This window comes from Mucor velutinosus (genome assembly GCF_035048745.1).
Source record: "Mucor velutinosus strain NIH1002 chromosome Unknown tig00000093, whole genome shotgun sequence".
In the NCBI taxonomy this organism is placed as follows: Eukaryota; Fungi; Mucoromycota; class Mucoromycetes; order Mucorales; family Mucoraceae; genus Mucor; species Mucor velutinosus.
This window is the reverse complement of record NW_027041907.1, coordinates 54,691-70,943: the sequence shown is the minus strand read 5'-3', so window position 1 is coordinate 70,943 and position 16,253 is coordinate 54,691. Positions and strand designations below refer to the sequence as shown.

At 42.5% G+C, this 16,253-nt stretch overlaps 6 protein-coding genes across 6 annotated transcripts; all 6 read right to left on the bottom strand.

The window, feature by feature from the left end:
• Positions 1 to 1,245: 1,245 nt before the first annotated feature.
• On the bottom strand, positions 1,246 to 5,140 carry ATC70_001765 (uncharacterized protein; the record flags this gene model as incomplete). Its single annotated transcript, XM_064821158.1, has 8 exons — positions 1,246 to 1,836; positions 1,893 to 2,179; positions 2,240 to 3,367; positions 3,451 to 3,847; positions 3,913 to 4,262; positions 4,322 to 4,417; positions 4,479 to 4,917; positions 4,973 to 5,140. 8 exons carry the CDS (start codon positions 5,138 to 5,140, stop codon positions 1,246 to 1,248), a joined length of 3,456 nt encoding a protein of 1,151 aa, XP_064680844.1.
• Positions 5,141 to 5,810: 670 nt separating this feature from the next.
• On the bottom strand, positions 5,811 to 6,234 carry ATC70_001764 (uncharacterized protein; the record flags this gene model as incomplete). The annotated part of the gene is made up of 2 exons (XM_064821157.1): positions 5,811 to 5,987; positions 6,046 to 6,234. The coding sequence occupies 2 exons, from the start codon at positions 6,232 to 6,234 to the stop codon at positions 5,811 to 5,813; spliced, it is 366 nt and encodes a 121-aa protein (XP_064680843.1).
• A 499-nt stretch (positions 6,235 to 6,733) lies between these two features.
• On the bottom strand, positions 6,734 to 7,225 carry ATC70_001763 (uncharacterized protein; the record flags this gene model as incomplete). Its single annotated transcript, XM_064821156.1, has 3 exons — positions 6,734 to 6,849; positions 6,909 to 6,994; positions 7,056 to 7,225. The coding sequence occupies 3 exons, from the start codon at positions 7,223 to 7,225 to the stop codon at positions 6,734 to 6,736; spliced, it is 372 nt and encodes a 123-aa protein (XP_064680842.1).
• A 1,114-nt stretch (positions 7,226 to 8,339) lies between these two features.
• ATC70_001762 (uncharacterized protein) lies at positions 8,340 to 9,773 on the bottom strand (the record flags this gene model as incomplete). The annotated part of the gene is made up of 1 exon (XM_064821155.1): positions 8,340 to 9,773. One exon carries the CDS (start codon positions 9,771 to 9,773, stop codon positions 8,340 to 8,342), a length of 1,434 nt encoding a protein of 477 aa, XP_064680841.1.
• A 796-nt stretch (positions 9,774 to 10,569) lies between these two features.
• On the bottom strand, positions 10,570 to 12,572 carry ATC70_001761 (uncharacterized protein; the record flags this gene model as incomplete). Its single annotated transcript, XM_064821154.1, has 4 exons — positions 10,570 to 11,764; positions 11,817 to 11,995; positions 12,051 to 12,311; positions 12,549 to 12,572. The coding sequence occupies 4 exons, from the start codon at positions 12,570 to 12,572 to the stop codon at positions 10,570 to 10,572; spliced, it is 1,659 nt and encodes a 552-aa protein (XP_064680840.1).
• Positions 12,573 to 12,753: 181 nt separating this feature from the next.
• Positions 12,754 to 14,305, bottom strand: ATC70_001760 (uncharacterized protein; the record flags this gene model as incomplete). Its single annotated transcript, XM_064821153.1, has 5 exons — positions 12,754 to 13,286; positions 13,341 to 13,687; positions 13,740 to 13,947; positions 14,000 to 14,136; positions 14,196 to 14,305. 5 exons carry the CDS (start codon positions 14,303 to 14,305, stop codon positions 12,754 to 12,756), a joined length of 1,335 nt encoding a protein of 444 aa, XP_064680839.1.
• Between the last annotated feature and the right edge of the window lie 1,948 nt (positions 14,306 to 16,253).

The window sequence follows — 16,253 nt, the reverse complement described above, 5'->3', positions numbered from 1 at the left end:
AGCCATGGTTGCTCTTTGAGCAATCCATGTATAGCTCAACAGTCAGTTGGATGAATGGACGTACAGGCATGCTATGTACATGGCGGGCGTCATTCAACAAGAGCCGAGTATCAAGTTGTTGTTCATTCCCAAACTATCGAGTCTATAGGGTGAAACTGATCAAGTGTCAATTGCATGTGCAACAACTCACGAAAATCATGAATGTGGCTCTAAGGAGATTACTAATTTGCATTATTGCCCGTTGTTTTCCAACGAAATTAGCGTATTACACACCAATCAACTGTGTAAACCAACTTTTTCCCATCTGCAAAATACCATGAACCTTACTTGTATTATGTTGGATGAAATGAAAGCCAAATCACACCATAATGCGGCCTATATCAATAGCATCGTTTGTTCGTTCAGGATACCTTGTCGTCTGGGACAGAAACTAGCAGGCGTTGGCTTGATTCATGTGTATAGTTTCATTTTGAGAGTGCTCATTTGATCACATTCATGTTTGATAAGATTATTTCCAACATCTTGCTTTGAATTCTTGTACATCCCGATCTTTGTGTATTGAATTTCTAATAAGATTCCTTTGTGCCACATGGCAGCTGGCCACTTTTTCATATTCCAGGTTGATTGACCGGCTAGCCGGGAGCTCTGGTTCATTTCACTACCTATTATCATTTTCTAAATACGATTCTTCCTTAATGTTTCCCGCTTTCAAGGAGGTCACAGCTGTAGTAAGTAGGCACATTTTATATTTGTGTGTTGTTTGACATTCACTGAAGTCAAGAGACATGAACTGTGTGCTATTGCTTTGATGTTTCATAGGTGGAACACACTGATGATGATTGGGTATTCAATTGTGTGCCTGAATATCCAGTTGGCCGTTTTATCGACTACTTGTCAAATGTTGTTCAATTAATGAAGCGTGTTGACATGGTCCTTGCAGTTTGCAACGTCTCAAAAGTAGTCAATGTACGTTCTGAATGGCTGCTCTATAATGCTACATAAATCCAGTGTCATTCTGGAAAAGACACACGCCAAATCGAGTTAAATTTAGCTGAATACTCTGTCAATATCGCAAAATACACATGCTCCATCCACTCACCAAGTAAAACCCATGGTAAATTAATAGTATTTATAAAAAAAAAAAAAATCTCCTTGTCTATCATTCATGTTTAAGAATAGCGATTAAATGTAGTTGTACAGGAAAAAACAAGATGAATTGGGGAATATGGATGCAATAACGATTTTTTAAAGTGGCGAAGGAATAGCATTAGCAACAGGAGAAGAAGTAGACGTGGGGACAGTGTTGAGAGGCGATTGCTGATGGTGATGATGGTGTTGCTGTTGGTGGTTATTATGCTGAGGCACGAATCTATGTTGCGGTGAAGGCAAATGATGGTCTATGTGGTTATTTGGATAATACGAGTTCATAGAAGCAAAGGATTCATGGCTGTCCATGCGACGAGGAGGAGCAGGGATAGGGCTGCCAGGCTGGTGGTATCTCATGTTCAATTGCTGTGGCACGAAATCAGAATTAGGGTGATTGTTGGTATAAGGTAGATATTGTTGCTGTGCGTAGATGGATGTGGGAGGATGCTGGCGGCCATCAGTGACAGTGCCATCAAAGAGCTTGACTCCTTCCACATGAGTGGGGGCAGGGTTGGTTGAATGCATGCTAGATTTGGAAGACGCTGCTCCAGCGCCACTAGTGAGGTTGCTGCTACTGCTAGGATGCTTGTGCTTTACAGTTTGCTCCACCCTTTTCAGAAACTCTTTGGGTGAAATATCCACATCACTCAGATTGGGATCTTGCAAAAACACTTCCAAATCATCAGGTACCTAAGCGACACGCTGTATGAATATCCAACACGCCAAAGATTCCCTGCACAACTTACCAAGCAAAACTCTTCATGTGATTCCAGCAACACCTCCACCACACGGATCGAAGCAAATGAGTCGTCCTTAAGAGGATCCTTTGAGTTGGCTGTCAGAATATTGGGCGCAATGACGCGAGCCAAGTTGGGAATGTCCATACGACTGCCAACGTCTCCAGTGACATGCGAAAAGGAAGCCACCCATCGAAAGAACACAAACAGCACTTCCATTGTCGCGCGGTTACATCTGGGTAACATGCAACATGCCAAATGCAATGCACGGCGTCTCTCTACCGGGTTTTCGATTCCTATACCGTGGTAGAGTATATCAGTATGTGTGTCTTGAACGAGATGACATGTCAACTTACTTTCTGCGCACATAAAGAGAGGATGTAATCGATGCGTCAATAGCGGATCAGGCAAATCCCGCAAAAACTTCTTGAGCAAGGCAGCAACCTGAATAGCATTCTCCTGGGTCAGGTCCACATCGTTGGCATTTCTGTCCAGTGCATCTGCCAGCTCCTTCAAACGTCTGATGTTACCATTCTTTCTAAAGATACCCTCGACCGTCATATCCATCTGTCTCATGGCTGTGATGGCATCGTCGATAAAAGAGGCTAATTTGAGGGGAGAATGACCAGATCCCAAATTGGATTCCACACCTGTTCTCTCTGTCAGTATGTCCAATGGCACACCAAACGTGCCCTCTTCCTTGGCTTTGGGCCCATAATTCTTTTTGGCCTTGAACGGAATAAAGAACTTGCCCCAAATGGATGATTTCTTGAACTCGATCAGGTTGAGCAATTCGCTGGATGAGAAGGAGGATTTGACGTATTGCTCGATCTGTACTACAGCGACGTAGCGGATAATCATGTATTGTAGTGCAGAGAGCTCAGAAAAGTAGATGCGTGGTTTGCCCGACGGGCCTGTAGTGATGTGGATGTTGTGAGGCAAGTTGGTCATCATGTGCTTTTTGGAGGCTACAGCAGCAGCAGCGAGTTGCGGTAAATCGTCCAGGCCAACACTGCGAGTGGGCTTATGGCGAGTGGCATTGTTGGTTGCTATGGTGCGAGAGGCAGGCAACTGAGGCAAGTCTTTGTGTTGATCGGCACCTGCTGGACCAGCTCGTGTGCGTTGCAGACTGTCCATGCGAGCGGGTGGCATGGACCTCATTGTGGTAATATTGTTTAATGAGCTAGAAGATTGAGGCTGTGTTTTAAGTGAAGCAGCCAGATCCGCATTACCGAGGATGGTGGAGCGTTTGTTTGCTGATTTGAATGATCGAGAGACCTTTCTGTCTAGGTGCGTTGTTGAGGAAGACACTGTATTTTTGGCATCCGTAATCTCTGTTGGATAGAACTTGTCGTCCGTCATGATGGTAAGCTGCTTCTCTGCGGAAGGAGACAGCTGCACGGCGTCTTTGATCAGATGGTTGCTGTTGCTGGAGGCATTTGGCTTGGTTTTGGACGAGTAGTCTACAGAGGAAAGTTGGGTATCTAGCATGGTTGTTTCAAAAAGAGAGGAAAAAAAGGGAATGAGTGGAAACAAGAAAAATCGAGTCAAAAATAGACTACTGTACCTGTAATCTGAAGCAAGTTACAGAGTCTGCTAAGCGCAACTCTCAGTAAAAAACTATATTGAGTAAGCTTTGTAATGTATTCAAATGGAGTTGCTTCTCGTTTTGTCACGCCAACGCATTGAACGCAGTGAATGGTACAGGAGGCGGTATTGAACACAGCATCATCGTGGTTCAACTGACGAGCGCACTGTCGACATTTGAAGCAGGTCATATGCCATCTGTAGTCGCCACTTCGCATGCACTGATCCTCAATGGTGTTTCGACATGAATAGCAGAAATCTGTGTTCTTTGCCTTGATCAGACGCTGGCAGTCTCTACTGTGTCTTTCCTTTCCGGGAATCTCCATCAATTTAGCAAGTAAACGAGACACCACTACAGGCTTGCCAACAGTGATTTCCTATAAATAGTAACACAGTTAGCTTCTATTGTGTGTTTGTGTGTATACATGTAAACAAAACGCACCAAGCGCAAGGCAGAAGTGAGAGCCAAACGAATCAGAATCTTGAGATAGTGTGCCAAACCAGTTACCAGTGACAGCAGCTCTTGCGTGATGCCTAGCTTCTTCATTTCCATGTCGCCCGTTCTTGAGAGCAGCGAAAAGAAGTTGATGATCTTTTTGCACAGCATCTTGGCTTCTCGTGTGTATTTGAACTCGGGCTGCTTGTATTCTTGGTAGATGGACTGGATCTTGTCAATGCCCGCAAACAGGGCCTCCACATGCACCAGAAATCGCTCAGACAGACAGATGCTCTCAATATAGGCGCCATTGGACACATGCAATAGCATTTCAGAGATGCACACAGCCGAGGATTCTACGCATTGAGCGGATCAGCATAATGTGCCTGATTCTGAAATGACAAAATAAGCTTACCTTCAAAGGCTGACAGTACAGACCAAATGCTAATGACCTTTTCTTCCATCTCTTTTTGTGTCTTGAGCAGCTCCAGTGGGGATTGCGGCTTGTGTTCTATAATGAAGGCGGGTTAAACACATTAAATTAATTGACATTAATAATGTGAAATATGTACCACGAGGGATAATGGGATCATTCTCTTTCTGTGTGGGATGCGCAATTTTAACACTCCAAAACTTCTGAATCATATAACACTCGGGATGCCAGTGGTCAACCATGTCATTTCTCTCTATTTCCACGTACTGCTTCAAGATCGACATATCACAGCCAGCGCAGGAAACAGCGAATCGAGTGGAATAATGAAAGTGGCAGTATACTTTATGATCATGCTCGTAGTAAGAGTCGTCGGGTCCAAACACTGTTGAGCAATCGTTGCAAGTAAAGTGATTTGTGTGGTATTTTCTGTCCAGTGCAATGATGTAGGTTCCACGCAATGCTTCGTTACATTGAGCACACACGAGGCCCAGTCGCTTAAAATAATCTCTCTCGCATAGTGGTTGGCCTGTTTCAGTTGGGTGAGGCAAGTATCTGGATGCTACTGGTGTGTTGCAGTCCTGTATAGATGGTTTCAGTGCCCATATTTAATGCACTGTAGCGGTGCTAACTTACCCAGCACGTAAAGCATTCAGGATGAAATGCGCCGTCGAGTGCTCTCACAAGTTGATCGCCCAGAGGCAAATTACACTTTGAGCATACGAGTGCGTGTTTGGCATTGTCTGTAGTGGAGCTTGCTGTAGGTGTGGTAGGTGTTGGAGGTGAATCTTGCTGTTGTGACATGATGTATGTGATTTGCTGCTGGTTTCTACAGTAAAGATGGGTTCATAAATGAGTGAGAGAAAGATGCCGACTAGAAAGAAGAGAGAGAAAAAAAAGGAGGGAAAATAGGGGAAATCACTTAATATAAGAAAGAGAGAAGGAAAACGAAATAATTGGGTTTTTTAAATGTGCACTTAATTTGACGAGTGGTGGAAAAGCAGGGCAAACTGCTTTATTATGTGCAAAAAGGAACGCAAAATAACCTAAAATGGTCTTGTAACTCGAGCCCACTAACCTTTAGTACCAAATGGACGCTTCCTCAAATCTAGCTCGCGGTCTTGTACGCTCTTTTTTGGCACAAGAAATAATGTGCCAATTGCTGAATATACACTTTATTCACCAGAAAGAAAGAATAGTAGGTCCTACTTATTTAGACATGTTTTTTGCTACAATAGGAGGAGGGAAGGAAATGCGGTATATATTGATTCATCTTGGAGGAGCTGTTCATGCTTCTTGGTCAAAAGGATGGCCATCCGCAGTGATGTCCATGTGTACGCTATAGAACGAGCCATCCTCCATGGCGACCCAACCATATTCACCAGGTTCACGTCTGTGCGGCGAGGGGGGTGACAGCATAGAGAGGGTACCGAGGTTGTGTTTGCAACGCCAAACAAGCCATCAGGAACAACAGCTATTGATACTTGGTCTCTTGGAGGGTCGTAACAGGTTGGTCTAGTGGATAACAGGCGGGAAATGGCATAGGGACAAGTGCATTTCGTTCTAAATCAAACACCATGAAGACGGGCATAACGAATTCCTGTTTAGAGGCCTGTAGTGCTTCAAGATGTGCTGTAACGTCGCATCGAAACTATCCTTGGCTTCACGCATCAGTTTGCAAATATCTTGGCTCAATTTGGAAGAGCTACCTTCTTTTGCAGTTTCAAGGGTAAATAGGTCGTGTTCATTTCATATGAATCATGGAGCAGCCGCAAATCTACCTTGAATCCAACTCTAGCGTCACGGCAAGAGCGCCTGCGACCGACAATACCTTGAGCAGGACTAGATTCTCCAGTTTTCATGCGCAACACACGCCATTCAATGAATTTGTTGGGCATGGATTGACACGCAGAGTGGGAGCCTTCCAAAACTCATCCACGACCTTGTTCACGTCCGCCCAATTATCTGCAAAGAGAAGGTTTAGCGTCTCATCAACACTGAAGCATGAACGCCATGATGAATTGATCATTATTGACACGGGTTTATTGCATAAATCATGCTGGAGTCTTTGGAACACTCATTTGGCGAAAAGCCTGGACATTTCCTCCATATGTATAGGCATATTACATCTACAACCTCTGTATTCATCATCGTTCCAAAAAAAAAATATATAAATTCTCGCTGTCAACGAGCTCTTTGACAGCAAAAAAAAATCCAAAGTTTCGTCTAGATGACCCTCTCTCTTTCCTTAGAGTGGCAGCAGCAGAGACATGAATCAGGTATACACATGAGGGGGGACACTGTTGCAGTTGAAACAAGGATGGTTTAAAGATGGTAGCATCTAGTACTAGCCACATGTTTATTCAGACATGTGCGCATGCAATAAAGAGATATCCTTCATGCTCCCTCCAGAATCACTTGGGCTATGGCGTATTCTCCATCATGCGATAGTGATACATGTGTTTTTTGTATGCCGTATAAATTGCTGTTTAAGATGGATAAATGGGGCTTGCCTAAAGTCGTGTTTGATTTAGTTTACTCACATGGGATCCCTCGTCAGCACTATGTTTACCTGCTTTCTTGATAACGGACACTTGCTTCCACTCTAGTTTGTGCACTGGATACAATGCCTTGTACACTGCTTCCTTCATACACCATCTACACATCTGACCGTCAATGCCTTATTCATCACTAAAACATATACCGCACGCAAACTTGCCTGGATCCCAAATATCTCAATTCGCTTGGATCATCCTTGTGTTTTGCGGTGAATTCAGTGTATTCTGTTGGACTTAGTATGCGCTTGGCAAGCCCATCACTGCCTCGTCGTGCAATCAAGGCAGCAATGCGTGGTAAATGCACAATGTCAACTCCTACGCCTATAATCATACCATGTAGATTGTTGAACCAACAAGAAAAAAACTTTGAGAAATAAAAAAAGTAGATTTTATTCAAGAGGAGATTTCATGGAACTATTGTGGTTTTTGGATACAACTACCAACGTATAAGCCCAATGGCTGTTTGACATTTCTGTCATTTTTTCACGCTTACTGTCAAATCCTCGCTCTGGAAGAAGGCAGCTAGAGCAATCAATCAAGAGATGTATATAACTGCTTTTGATTAATTACTGTCGTCGTCTGCTGTTTGATATCCAAGCCCCTTTAAATTAGATTACGCCATGTGGGTCCACAACTTGGAGGCTCGCACTACCGATTGCTTTCGTCCACTCATCAACCTACTGCCAATCTCCATTATCATATGAAAAGCCTTCGTAACTGTAAAACTGGCTCTTTTAAGGCACCCCAAGCCTGTATAAATAGCAGAAAGCCAAAAATGGGCAGATAGCTTACTTGCATTGCTGTCTACTACTCGATATTATGCAAAATACAGCGAAATTTGGATACATTTGAACCGTGTTTTCTCGTGTTAGGAGCCGTTTTAAGTCGCTGGAATAGCGCCAAATCATTGCCCTTACCTAGGAGTTACTTTCTGACACCTTTGCTCAACTTTTTGAGGACCAAAAAAAAAACATGGCCAAAAATCGACCTAAAAGCATGAGGTACCCCCCTCATGATTTTCATCAAAAATCAAACAATCGCATTTTTCATCTTGATAACGAAGATTTTTACTATGGTATATATTAAATCAAAATGCTTCTATCAATCTAACGTAACCTCTAAAAACATCTTTGTGGGACTTTGATATGTAAAATCTCGACTTTTTGGCTAAAAACCTCATTTCATATTTTCATAAGTTTCTCAATAGATTGACTCAAAATATTTACCTTACTTGGTACTATTGGATGCGTCTTGAAAAGTACTTTGAGATTGTATTAGGAAGCAATTTTTTTTTTTGTAGGGGAGTTGTACTCCATTTTTTATTTAAAGTCCTCTAAATGTCATGATGAGGGAAGAAGAAGACTGGATATATTTTTAAAGGCAAGGAAATGAAAAAGGGAAGCAAGGAAGTGGATTACGACCATAAAATACGTGGGGATACATACTTACAAATCAAACTGTAATTCCGATTCCAAGCGGGACAGAGAACGGGCAATAGATGTGTTAACGTTGAGGGTGACAAAAGGGACATGGTCGAAGATGGAGCGCCAGTGGGCTTGCCATATACAGAGTAGACTGGTAGCGAAAACTTGGTAAACGGTAAGCTCTGGAAAAGGTAAGGAGGCAGAGCGAGTGGGTTCAGCTATGGATAGAGTTTGAATGCCGTGGAGGAATGGGAGAAGGACGTCGTCGGTCATCGGTGTGTGGGATAGGTATGTAGTGGCAAGGAACCGCCATACAGCGAGTTTGAGAGGACAAGTAAAGAAGAAATGTTGGATATCCTCCGGGCTCTGGGTCAAACAGAGAGGACACGAAGGTGAAGGGTGAGTTGTGGGGATGAAGTGGTGGAGGGTCGATTTGGAGGGAATTTTTCGATGGATAAGTCTATACCATACAGTTCGGGATTGAAGGAGAATAGGTAGTTTCCAAAAGAGGCGCCATTGGGATGGGGAAAGAGGTGAGGTGTTGATGGTGGGCATTTCAGTGGAAACCAAGTGTTTGTAGTATTGAATACTGTTGAGTGGCACTGTTGGAGGTAGTGGTGTTATAGGTTTGATAAGACGGCGAATGAGTGGGCGGATGTTGTGAGGGTTAGCACCAAAGGAGGCACTGGTAAATGAATGGCGAGGGGCCTGACGGCAGAGAGCGAGAAAGAATGGTTGGAGGTAGATTTGGCCTTCCTCAATCCAACGGGCAACTCGATGAGATATTCTTGGATAATGGCAAAACTCAAGGAAGGTCCAGTTTCTAAGACGGATCACTTGTAAGTCGAAGTCAAAGGTAAACACATCTATTGCGAGCAGTTTCTGGACGGCGTGATGTCGGTCAAACAGTTGATCTGGAGCTGTGAAAGAAGAGAAATGGGGGTGAGTAGAAGGGAGGGTATGTAAGATAATTTCAAGGAAAGGTAATGATAAACCTGTATGAAAATCTAAGTGACAGGTTGTGAAGGAACGAGGTATTCGATCCATGGTGGTAATGACATTGGTGAGTATGTTAAGGAAAGCTTGGTGTGGACTGGGTCGATGTTGGAACCAGATGGTTTGTCGAGCAGCAGGAAAGAGTAAGTAGTAAAAGTAATCAGAGAAAGCGGTAGAGTGGAAATACCATTGCAGGGAGTACTGGAGGAGTGGAATGCTTGGGGTGGTGTATGTCGGTAATAGTGGTGAATGACAGGCGGCTAAAATGAGGGGGCAAATCCAGCGCCATTGGAGAGCTTGTTGTTGGACAATGGGATCTAAAACTTGGAGGCCGCCATGATGGCGAGGCTGTTGAAGGGTTCTAAAGGAAAGTTTGGGGAAGATACGAAAGTTAATGAAGGAGGACCCAAGGCTGCGTAAGGAGAGTAATTGAGCTTTGGTGAAAATAAAGTTGCGCATGACATGCCAGAGTTTCGAGAAAATGAGTGTGTTGAGAACGGTAGCTCTTCCACGAATGGAGAGGTTCCGTTGGGAGTGAATATGGATGCATTGTTGGATATTGTTGTAGAGTTGCTGGAAAGCGGTATTAGGAAGCAAAGGATGATCATCACAACTTACATAGTCGAATCTGGCAAAATAGATCGAATCAAGTCTAAAAAGGACAGAGGAGAACAAATCAGGACAGAATGCTGAGCGGCGATTTAATCGGGTCTGCCGTCTTCACTTGCTTGGTTCCTGACAACATCAATGCAGTTGCTCTCATCATGAAGGTAGATGATGCTCGTGAAAGTTCATATACATAGACATGACGTTTGCAGTATAAGAAGCTTGAATTTTAATTGTTTTAGTGCTGTATGAAATAGATTTATTTTTATCACTTTACAGGGAAATTTTGACTTGCTGTATTTGTTATGGCTTACAACACTCATCTTCTAAGCCAGTTAATGATCTCTATTGCAGAGGAAATCATTTGGTATCTACACCTTTTATACATATACGCTCCATATACAACTAGATCCCTCTATCGACAAAAGATTAGGACACTGCTGAGTTTTGCATGATCTGATGTTGCATGAAAATTATTGCATTGGAAAGACAATCGATGTGGTTATTTCAAAAAAAAAGGTTTAATGTTCAAACGAAATAATAAAAAGGAAGGGAATGGTCTATTTTCTTTGCGTTTGAAAGAAAAAAAAGAAGAAGAAGAAGAAGAATTATATAAAGAATACAACAGCAAGAATAGAATTTTGAGGATTTATCGTCTGGGCATACCACGGCCACGTCCACCACCGGGCATTGGGCCTGCTTGAGGCTTTTCGCTTTGAGCGTTCTTTACAGTTTCGTCGACAGACAAGATCAAGCAAGCAGCTTCAGTAGCAGCAGCAATGGCATTGGTCTTGACAAGTGCAGGCTCCCAAACGAATGCTTCATAATTATCTGCAATAGTTTCATTATTGATATCAACACCGTACCAAAGACCGCCTTGTGCGTGCTTCATTCTCAACTTGTTCAAAATGTCAGTAGCATCGAAACCAGCATTATCGCACAACTGTCTGGGAATGACTTCAAATGCCTTTGCGTAAGCGCCAATAATGAGTTGCTGCTTGCCTTCAATCGTGCGAGAATGAACACGAAGGTATTTAGAGAGTTCCATTTCGGTAGCACCGCCACCAGCAACAACCAAGTTGTTTTTGATAGCACGTCTGACAATCATGATGGCATCGTGAAGAGAGCGCTCCACCTCGGCAATGAATTGCTCAGCACCACCACGAAGGATAAGAGTACAGGTCTTTGCCTGAGGACAGCCTTCAAAGATGTTGAAACGCTCTCCACCCACTTGTCTCTCCTCGAATGACTCACATTCACCCAAATGCTCAGAGCGCAGATCAGAACAGGTGGATTGGACAGAACCACCCACTGCTTGAACAACACGATCCATATCGTCCTTAGCAACACGGCCAGCACAGAAAATATCACGGTCAGCAAAGTATTGAGTGGCCAAATCACCAATAGGCAACTTGGACAAGACAACCTTGGCACCACTGGCGACGATGGCTTCCAACTTTTGGAAAATGATTTGCCATTCAGCATCAACAATGGCTTGGTATTCAGACACTTCCTCCACACGGACTTCAGCATTGTCCTTTTCAGCCTTCAATTCAAGTTCGACATTGAGACAGAGCACCTTGGGGTTCTTGAATGATTTGGGTTGTTGTTCGAAACCAGCGTAGGCAAAGGTCTTTTTGAAAGCGACACCCTTGACAAGCACGGAATCTTGCATAGCGCCACCAGGAACACGCTTGATACCGATCAAACGCTCGTTCAAGGCTTCTTGGTCCAAAGACATGACAGCATCAACAACCATCTTTGTGAAAAAGTCTTTTTGGGAATAGATCAATTTGGAGTTCATGGCGGTGGAAGCACATTTGGAGAGTAAATCACGGAATTCACTATTTAGCATTAGTCTCTATTCAAACAGCACATACACAAAGCGACACTTACGCTTCATTGTTCTTGTCAATCTTGACAGCCAACTCCTTTACCTTGTTAATGGCCAAACGGGCAGCAGCTCTGTAGCCTTTGATGATGACGTGAGGGCTGACACCTTCTTCGATATAACCCTTGATCTCCTTTAATAATTCACCAGCAAGCAAAACAACGCTAGTAGTACCATCGCCAACCTATCACTTGCCGTTTAATATATACAATCTCATTCTGATTTTCTTAATTTAGTACCTCAGCATCTTGAGAGCGAGCAATATCAACCAAGGTCTTTGCGGCGGGATGAACGATGTCCAGTAATTTCATGATGGTGGCACCATCGTTGGAGATGGTCACTTGGCCTCTGCTGTCGACCATGAGCTTATCCATACCTCTGGGGCCCAATGTAGTTCTGACAGTGTCCACAACGGCAGCACAGGCGTTGATGTTGGAGAGAAGTTGGCCTTTGCCTTGAGATGTATCAGTGCCTTCTTTTAAAAGGATGATTTGTGGTTGCTACAGGAATCAACACCATGTTAATACTCGGTCGATATATACATACGGCAAGAGGCACGCAAATCATCAAGCTAGACTCTACGACAATCCACGAGGCATTCATCAAACGCGTCGTGAAGGCTTCTGTTGCAATGTGACATGATGCGGCCGTATAAGTCTGGTGTCAGGCCTTGCTCTCTTTGCGTATCTCTTGCCAACTCGCATCACATGCGCTATACCGTTGCAACGCATATTTACCATCATGGATGAAGGAGGTGCCATGGTGTATGATATAAAGTTTAAACAGAAAAGTAAGGGGAACAAAGGTGAACTTCAAGTCGAAAATTTTGATATTTGACATCAATTAAAACATCGTCACTTCCTTAATCCTTCTCGCTTGTTCTTTGAGCTAGGCACCCAATGATGAAGGGTTTAAATAATGGTACATTTATTGATTTCAGCTCTAATTCACGTTTGCTGTTTCTTCGGTAGATGTCTGGGGGGCAGCAGGCGACACCTTCTTCTTTTTGAATCGTCTATCATTGCTGTCTGCAGCGCTCTTCTTGACAAGAGAGGGATCAAATGGGCAATCTATGACGCGGAGTGTGGACAGCAAGTAGCCACCACCACAGCTCATGTTCATGTTGGGATGCATACGTCCAGGCAAGACTTGGTATTCACGCATGCTGCTCTCCGTCAGCTCTGCATTCAAAAAGTTGCTTGATCTACGCATCCAATAAGCTGTTTGTAATAACACTTCCTTGTTGAAGCTATACACCACAATGGGTCGTGATCCATTGACATATTGCAATAATTCCTTGATCACTGTCTCGGGTTGGAATGAGGATGATATAATGAGTCCATCAAAGTTGCCTTCGTGCAACGTCTTTCTACACTTGACTCGAGCCTCCCAGGCTGCTTTACGTCTGCTGTAAGAAATTGTGTCGTTCTCTGACAATGCTGCCTCTTGTTCTTCTGTCAAAATCTCGAACGGATCTATACAATGCCTGTTGAGTGTTTGCGCAGACAGACACAATCACTTTTACTCACCATTTGGTATGCCTTGATCTATCATGGTCATTGGCACAGGGTGGAATACACTTTGCACAGATTTCGAAAAGTTCATGTATCGTAAAATGTCGTAATTGTGATGATCTCCTTCATGAATAGCTACCAATTGACCGAATCCACCCATTCTCTCCAGACAAGAGGACACAATCAGACCCTGAGTATCGTCCACAACCAGCAACTTTGCATTCGCATGTACGTTGGCCATGCTTAATAGCTGAGAGAGTGTGTCGATGCGCATGTGCTTGATTTTATCAGGGTTTTTGGAAAAGAAATAGTCGTTGATGGTGCTGATAGTAGGTCGTACAGGTGTAAATGTCTTCATGAACCTAGATGGTGGCGATAAGCTTGCTGTTTCACCTCATGTGCATGTAGACTCACTTTTTCTTTTTGCGCTCAATGTATTTGGCCTTGGAATATTCGGTCTTTTTGGAGAAGCCAGAGTGAGAATCAACCATCATTTTAATGATTTCTTCAGTGGCCAATTCGCCTTGCAATCCCTTTTCTTTCAATGCCAACACTTGCTCGTGTGTTAATGTTTGGTTCGAAGCGTCGTCAATGATCATTTGATTATTGGCAGCCGTTTCCTCTGATTTTGCGCATGTAAGTGTCGATTCGAATTTTGGTACACTATCACTTACCAATGTTGTTGTTCTTAGATACATGGCCAACAGGGCGAATCTCACCTTGTTTGCTAATGATTTCATATGACAGACCGAAAGGCTTTCCGATTAGATGATCTGATTGAAAGGAGCCAAATTTGCCCAAATTGACCATCCTATCGAGAAAAAGACAATTTAGAGAAATTCAAACCAACACTGCCACTGTATATCTTACGTATCAGGCTTCAAAGAAATAATTTTAGCATTTCCACTGGGCATTTGAATGATCACAGTTTGTTGTGCTTGTATTAAATCATCGTCTTCGTACTTTGTTACTTCAGTCATGTTGAATTGTATGGCAAGAAATATACCAATGTTGGAATTTCAGAAAAAAAATGGCAAGCATATATGTATAATAACAGTGACCGCTTCTACTGCAGATCAGAACATCTGGCAAAGCTAGTGGCTTATTGCGTTCGTGATTCATGCAAAATGAATGACTTTTGATAAGGTATGTGAGCCTACCGCAAGGAAATTCATACATTACTAATTGTATTCCTTGATAATTATCTATTCAAATACATTTGGTAATAAAAATGGACAAAAAACGATACAGCCTAGTCGTCGTCACAGTGATTTGATCCAGATATGCGCTTATAATATTCTTGAATTGACAGTTGTGCACACACTATACATGAAGTCATAAGGTCTCTGCATACATTGTTGTAAAACATTGCAATACAAATCGACAAAGGCATTCAGAGCCAAAGATTACGGTACATGGAAATAGTAAAATTTGGTTTATTTGACAGCATTACCACATTGTTGGAGAATGTAATGGTAATCTTTTAGCAAGCACTTTACTTGTGGTAGCCAAGTACATCTTTCTCTAATTCAGAGGTTATAATATTGAATAAATCAACAGAAATAAAGCGACGCATGCCCGCCAATGTTATTACCCCCTCTAGATACAAATCACAAAGTCTCTGTTAGTACCAGTTGCTATTCTCTTAAAGAATTACTTTAGAATACCCTAAACTCCCATTGATGTCCCTTAATATATATTTCCTCATGCCTTGAAGTCTACTCTTATGTGATAGCTTGGAACGATACTAGGAAGCAAATCAAGTGAAGAGAGCTGCACATACGATCTTTATACGCCGTCTTTTTTGTGTGGTAAATCTAAGAGCTTTTTACGCTGAGTAATATAGCTTTTTCAACCAACTGCAACCATCAAACTATGCCTCTTAATGCCTCAAGAAGCATACATTCTTTCCGTTGTCTTTTTTAGAGGAAGGATATGGAGAAATCAATCATTGAAACAAGCTCTCAACTTCAGGTCAAATATGACACTTTGAGGCTCAAAATTTTTCATTATCTCTAGAGCTATCAGGTAAACAAACTCTATCAGTAAAGTAATATGTGTAGCCAGAAACCAGGTGCACCAAATGGCGAGTTTTTTTTTTGGAGCAATTTATTGGGAATCCCCAAAACTTGAGGATTCTCCTAGGTGATGAGGGCAAAAAATAAACAAGGTATTAGCATATCCCCTCAAAATGGCCCTTTTCTCGAAATATAAAATCTAGAATAGTTTATTACTGATCGCAAAGTGCTCTTAATACATTTACAGTATGTTATATCTATGCGTAAATGTAATTATAGCTTAAATTAATAGTTTTTTTTTTCGTGTTATTTGAATGCTTTTTTATCCAATACGAGTGTGTTTATACTTAGGATGACTCTCTACCTTCGCTTGGCTTCGGTGAAAGCCAGCCTGCGCAGTGGCAGTTTGCGCTACCGATTGCCCTGTGTATTTTATCAAAACACTGCTACTTTCATGTTGACCCTCCACTTACACATGAATATCTTTCATATTATCTGTAGATCTGGTTCTTATGTAATGCTCTATATCCATATCCATCTTGCTACACCATATACAGGCAAGTAGTATACTGGTATTTCCCCTTTTCAGTCCTTAGTGTCCCTGGTACAGCAAAGTCTGAGTGTATCTGAGCCGCGTTTTCTTGCGTTTCAGGTCGTTTTAGATGGTCAGAATAGCACCAAACAGTTGCTCTCATCTGGCAGTTAATTTCTGACATCTTTGCTCAACTTTTTGGGCCAAAAAAAAACATGGCCAAAAATCGACCAAAATGCATGAGGGGTACCTCATGATTTTCATCGAAAATCAAACGATCGCGGTTTTTTTTTACCTTGAAAACGAAGACATTTACTATGGCATGTATTAAATCAAAATGTTCCTCTCGACCTAAAGCAACCCCAAAACCCACTTTTA